Genomic DNA, 6,302 nt, shown 5'->3' with positions numbered 1-6,302 from the left:
TTCTGTCGTTCAAACTGGTCAGACGGTTTATTCTCAAACAATATTGTGAATTTCCCATCTATGTTTAAAATGTTTTTTTCAAAAGTTATTGGTAATACAGGTGCCTTCTTAAAATATGTCCTATCATTGTTTAAGTAGTGTTTTTGTTTTTGCCCCTGCCATGCACCATTGTTTTGTTTTGTTATGATTTGATTTGATTGTTGTGCTCCATGCCATGTGCTGTTAGCCTGGCTCCGCCCGCCTACCTACTTCCGCTCAAATTTCATTTTCCCTTCAGTAGTCAGAACGGAGTGAACGTTTGCCAAATAGAGCAGTTCCAGACCTTCTGTACAAATAAAATGAAGTACGATGGTCTGGTAGGACCAGGCTAATGTGCTGTGGCCGAGAGCTTTGAATAAAAAAAACAAAAAAAAAAAACAATTGTTGCTTTAAAATCAGTCCGTCCTTTTTGTTTCTTATCCTTAAGCATGCATTTTTTTTCAGAACACAGCATTTACAGCAGTATAGTGGATTAGTGGATTAAGAGATATTCACTCATTTTAACAAAAAGCGATTTTGACAACAAGGGTTCTCCAGAATCACTGACTCCACCTTTAATCTGATCAAAAATACTTTAAAGTAAAGTTGTTCACATTATGTCATCAACAATTGACGAAGTAAATAGTTGTGATACTAAAGCGTCAACATAATAATAACTTAGTCATGCATTGAAAATGATATACATGTAAAAGTACATAAATACTGTAAGCAAAATGCCAAATATCAACAGTCACCACTGTGTGTGTTGTATAACACCTCTGTTACGGTCAAATAGAGGACTTTAAAACTTGACCAACTGAATCCATACTTTTAACCTTAAATCTAAAAACAAATTACGGGAAATAGGTGGAGTGGTGAAGTCAAACAACAATTAATCCAGGCTTTAAAATAGGTTCTTTGTGTGGAGGGTATTACATTCTATAATTACCTACTTACCATATTTTCATCTTCCAGGTGGATAGACAGGTCTAATTACACAGCTTACATTCACCAGTAACCACCTGGACAAACCTGAAAGGATTCACATGAAGAATTAAAAGAATGCCATGGTTGTTAGGTGTGTCATGCCAGTGTGGTGGTTTATTGTGAAGGGAAAACAACAGCTGCCAAAAATATGCTGGCATCTTTATCAAATTAATCGAAACCTAGGCTGGTTTTTCTTGCACCGGTGATGCCAGATCTCGTGAAAGAAACAAGCAACCAGGCCTATGAAAACAAGCACAAAAGAAGTGACCATTTCTTCAACCATTGTGAATATCATATCTATACATTCATCTTATACACATCCTATTATAATGACCAGCAAGGCACCCTTTGCCTTGCTGAATGTTATTTATTGTGAGGATTGTAATTAATGTCAATTTGTGAATCCAAAGTATGTTCCTCAAAATACATGAGCATTTTAGGGAAACGCCGGATAGAGAAGGGGAAATATTGAATGCAGTTTCTTATCTAAGGTTCTTCTTTTTTAACTTTATTTATTGTACTACTATAAGGGGTGCAGTCGACTATCTGTCAATCCATTTAATTTATTTAACGATAGGGTCAATGCATAGTCATAAATATGTACATAAATGTGCCAGTGTTAACTAGCTACCGAGCTGATTTTCAAATGCAGTCCTTTGGCCTGATGAGGTGATGAATAATATAAACTGAACAAGACAAGAAATTTTGACTTTTTCCATTGAGAGGGGGAATCATATATTTGCTGCTAAGGCTGTTTTCAGTTTCAGTGCCTTACTCTTCAGCTGAGGTTACCTTTGCCAGGATGATACATGAGCGTCTGGCCAAAGTCTCTTATTTCATTACAGCATTTTAAGTTCTCCATCTCTGCACACTTAAACTGAAAAACTCTTTGAGTTAACAATAAAAACTCAAATTCATTCACATTTGGATTTTTTTTAATTTTCTATAAAAACACACAAAAAACAACTATATACAAAAAAGTATTTACAATCGCTTTTCCAAGACCAGGTTTGTCACAATGAATCCCTTGAACCAAAATTTAATTTTGCACATAACGGAGGGAAATAAGATTTGATGTGATAATAAATGTATACTACTATTCATAGCTGAGTAATAATCATGTGCATACCATGCCTGAGTAAAACAAATTTCTGTATTGTTACAACTGATTAAATAAACTGAGCACCGAAAGTGCCTTGAACCAGCCAAAAACACAGTAGATGAACAGAATACGACTTCCTTTAACGCAGTAGTCCACTTTAGAACTTCTCTTCAGAACTTCACAGGATGGAGATAGAGGAAAGCTCACAGTCCTGCTACCAAGCATGAAGCATGTGGCACACTGGCGGGGGGGGTGGGGGGGTGTATTAGCTTAGAGTACACCCCATCACGGAGTAGAGCCATGATGTAGATGTGTGAGTCCATTGAGAGGAGGGGTGAGATGAGAGAGATGGGAAGGGGGGGGGGGCAGGAGGAGTTCTTTAAAAGTTCAATGTATTAAAGCACCGTCCAGTCCTCTCCCACAGCACTCAGACCATTGGTGAGAGCTGGTGACAAAAGTTGTTCCAGAGGTTGTCTGTGCGTGTTGTGAGGTCTGAGACCAAAGTTGTGTACTGGGGCTCGTCTAGGTCTGAGGCTGTAAGAAAAAACAAACAGGAAAATCCAAGGTCAGGATGGTAAAGAGAGGAACAAGTATGAAGAGCTGTGCTCTAACCTTAGCAACCCTGACCCTGATGATGTCATGGTGACTTCATTAGGGTTGCCTAAGATCGGGTTTGAGATTTTTTGTCATGAGCTTGCACTTTGTACCACAACAAAACATGCCATTAAGCTGCATGATGCGAAATGTAGGATTTCGATTTCCACCCTTGTTTGAGTGAGAGACTGACGTGTGTAGAAACCTTGTATAAACACACATTTGCGTCTAGATTTTAGATTTAAGGTCCAAGCAACACATGGACGGCCGTCATAGAGATGCTACTACAACTAAGTGATGTGATTTATATTTCAGGTGAATGTCCACTAGCAGCATTTACCTGATGAAGTGTCACTCCACTGGCTCCCTGGACTGGAGCATGCTTCATTGGTCAGGAATACCATGTCGTCTAAACTGCCGAATGGGCTTCTTTCCAATTCCTCGCAAATCTGAAAGAGCAACACCAGATTGAGTATGGCTCTAATATTTTGCACACCTAGAATTGTTTTTACATCACACAAGCCAAGCAGGCATAAAAAGACAAAAAATGGGTATTCCTGACAATGACAAATGCATGCTGGTAAGTCTAATAGCCCAAACAAAAGCCACGCTTACCTTGATCACATCCGCGGTATAGTCAAAGTCGTCATCTGGAAGGTCAGAGCGAGGAGAGGGGGAGAAAATGGAGGGTATATGAGTATGGCACTGTGGTACTGATCCGTTTGAATTTCCCTTAGGTAACTCCTAAACCATTTATCATCAAGGATGCAGTATGTGTTGATGTCTTACCAAAACTGTGCTCAGGTGAAACTTCAAATCTGTGTCGCATGCCGCTTGAAAAGTCAAACCCGCTTATCTCAACTGACGAGGACCAGTCTGGAACTTCGGATGGAGCTACGTATGTAAAATCTGCAACAACAACAAAAATGTCAAACAATCGCATTAAATTCACTTGATGCTCCAGGTTTTAGCAACACATTCAATGCATTGACTGAACACCACGGTAAAATGACAGTGCTTCTTCCTCACCTGGCTGCTCTGTGTGCATTGTGCTGTCCACTGTGTTCTCCTGAGTGGACGAGTTGTCTTCCTGCGTTGATGCATTAATGGGAGACTGGGTATCACTGTAGTCCGTGTCCTCCTCCAGTTTGACCGCTGAGCTCTGCAGAAACGGATATAAAGTCACATTTAGAGAGATTGAAGAAATTCCCATAACAAACCCAAAAGGTGGTTGTAGTGGTTGCTATTGCATTATCAAGTTCAGTGTGAGTGTGGGATCATCTGAATAGGCAAATATCGCTTTAGAAAAATGTTCATAACATATGAACAGCATTTACCTCCCTCCTTTGCTTCACTGCCTTGTGTCTGCTCTTGTTATCTGTGCAGAAAAAATAAATACATTTTGATCAGTTGACATTCTCAACAGCTCAAGGTGTGATCGCAGAACAAACTGCCTGAGTAATAGGTGAGAAAAAAAATCAGCAGTCGGAAAATGCTGCACACTCATATTAATTCACACCAGAAAACAAACACACATGCTTGCTGGCTTCCTGTCAGCTGTCTCACCTCTAGACTTCGCCGTGGTTGGCAGCATTCTGAACACACGCATGGCCTGGTGGCCTTTGTTGACGCTCTTGTCTTTCACCTCTTCGATGTCGGGCAGGGAGTTCATCGCACAGCGGAAGTTGGCTTTCCATGTCTTTGGGTCACAGTCCTGGCCTTCCACATACTTCCCTGCAGAAAGCCTTTTGTTTAGTTTCCTTCTTACTTTTTCTCATGCAAACATTTCAATTTCTGCAATTTTTGTTGTTGTTGCAGTTTTCATGTGTTTGCTCACCTGTGTGGATGGCCCACTGCTTGAACAGACTTGCATCCTTGTCCATCTCCCAGCCGTGTCGAGCTGCGTGCTTCCAGGGAATGGAGAAAGTGGTCTTATCCTGTTAAATAAAAAAGAAAATGCTTAATTGGAACCAGGGTGGCCACACATACAACATAGAATAAAGATGAGAACACATTTTCAATTGTTGCAAAAAGCCATTCACACTGAGCATCTAACTCATGAGCCACTGTTTACAGATTCCTACTGCCTGGCCTAAAATATTATTTGCATAGCACAGTAGAAAAAAACACACACACCAAACAGGCTACTGTCAATTTGTTTTGTTAACTTGAGCAACATGTCAACTAATGCATCAAACAGGCTGCTCTTATAGGAGCATGCAAATATTAGGTGGTGAGCCAGGGGGAAACTAAACATCTAATTCTAAACAGACACTGCAGCTTTGCAGAGATCACTTCCCTCCTTAAGCTGAAGACGGCTACATCCATCTACAACAAATATATTTTCCAACGTGGACAACAACAATGTCTATTTCAAGCTTACTCTTTTCAATACATTGAGGTTATCAGTTACATGAACCAGTCATAGCCTCTCACCTTGTCCACCCAATGCAGGCCATTGACGGCGTTTGACTCGATCTTCTGCTCCAGCCATGGCCTCATTCTCATCCTTGACACGGGCATGTTTGCCTGAAATATGCAGGAGCAGAGGAAAGACAGCCTTTAGAGAAATGACAATGCTATGTGTGATATACAGCAGCGAGAGAGCAACTGCTCTCCCGCATCTGCCTCAGTTTAGATTTACTGCTGCCTGCTGGCCGCACAGGAGGCTGTGGGGAGTTCACGGCCAGGGCAAGCAGTCGAACAAGGCAAGGGGGGCGTTTACGCGTAGGAGTCAACGATACTTATGGAGGTCAGATTGGACCAAAATAATTTACTGACTGACTTTTTTAATGGCTTTTACACTCAAAATGTGAACTGTTCTTGCAGCCTCCTACAAAGTTTTTTTTTCAGTTTTTTTAAGTCTTCCCATGCAGGAGGCATTTGGAGACGTGCGACAAACGATCCCATGCGCGCGGGTAAAGCGGACTATAGCGTCCTCCTGCACACACATGATGAAAAAAAGTCACTTCATCATTCAATGTCAAGCCATTGGAGTCGTTTTGCACGCACAATATGCACAAACTTTACCATCCTAAAATGAAAATCATCACTAGCCTACATTAGATGTTAGGCAAAAACAACTTATCTAAATTTGAAAAATTTAAATAATAAAAAAAAAGTATCCCCAAAAGCATATTCTGGCAACAGAAATGTTTAATAATGAGGCGTTCCATGGTTCCATGCAAGTAGAAGTGATACATTGATATTAAATCACTTACAGCCTTTGCTTGTTCTATGATCCGTATAGAGGAAAAAAAGCACAAGAATAGTCCGATTGGATTAAGTTTGCTCCAGAGAAGCTTCTCTTCGTCTTTGTGATATCCAGTTGTAGACCTGTCTTGATCAGGAGTGGGCACTGACTGCAAACAGGAGATAACACACCAGTTTTATAGAGTGAAGTGGGTTTTCCCCGGCAGGGCATGCCCACTGTAAATAATACCCACCCGAAAAATATTGTGTCGTGTAATTTCAAAAGAGATGGTGAAAAATGCTCCTATATAATTCACATTTAACATGTTTTTAACATCACAAGTTGTTGCATATCCAATTGTATTCTTTTTTGCTTTTAATGAAGGATGAAATATATACATGACATCAA

The 6,302-nt window shown here is 40.4% G+C and overlaps 1 protein-coding gene across 1 annotated transcript; it reads right to left on the bottom strand.

Annotated features, from left to right (window-relative positions):
• Window positions 1-1,420: 1,420 nt before the first annotated feature.
• On the bottom strand, window positions 1,421-6,054 carry irf1b (interferon regulatory factor 1b). Its single transcript, XM_080040636.1, has 10 exons — window positions 5,923-6,054; window positions 5,138-5,230; window positions 4,539-4,638; window positions 4,268-4,435; window positions 4,039-4,079; window positions 3,731-3,863; window positions 3,491-3,610; window positions 3,317-3,351; window positions 3,042-3,150; window positions 1,421-2,641 (listed from the first exon to the last, which is right to left on the bottom strand). Exons 2-10 carry the CDS (start codon window positions 5,222-5,224, stop codon window positions 2,535-2,537), a joined length of 900 nt encoding a protein of 299 aa, XP_079896762.1. The 5' UTR covers window positions 5,225-5,230; window positions 5,923-6,054; the 3' UTR covers window positions 1,421-2,534.
• Between the last annotated feature and the right edge of the window lie 248 nt (window positions 6,055-6,302).

This window comes from Ammodytes marinus (assembly GCF_949987685.1).
Source record: "Ammodytes marinus genome assembly, chromosome: 14".
Classification (NCBI taxonomy): Eukaryota; Metazoa; Chordata; class Actinopteri; order Uranoscopiformes; family Ammodytidae; genus Ammodytes; species Ammodytes marinus.
The sequence above is the reverse complement of the archived record's forward strand: the minus strand, read 5'-3'. Positions and strand labels throughout refer to the sequence as shown.

What these genes read in the sequence shown, in the direction of transcription:
- irf1b (XM_080040636.1), bottom strand. Translation starts at nt 5,224, where the DNA reads ATGCCCGTGTCAAGGATGAGAATGAGGCCATGGCTGGAGCAGAAGATC. An exon ending in GCAGTGGGCCATCCACACAG is followed by an intron (nt 4,436 to 4,538) that starts GTGAGCAAACAC and finishes GGCTTTCTGCAG; the next exon opens with GGAAGTATGTGGAAGGCCAG. An exon ending in AATGCACACAGAGCAGCCAG is followed by an intron (nt 3,611 to 3,730) that starts GTGAGGAAGAAG and finishes TTGTTGTTGCAG; the next exon opens with ATTTTACATACGTAGCTCCA.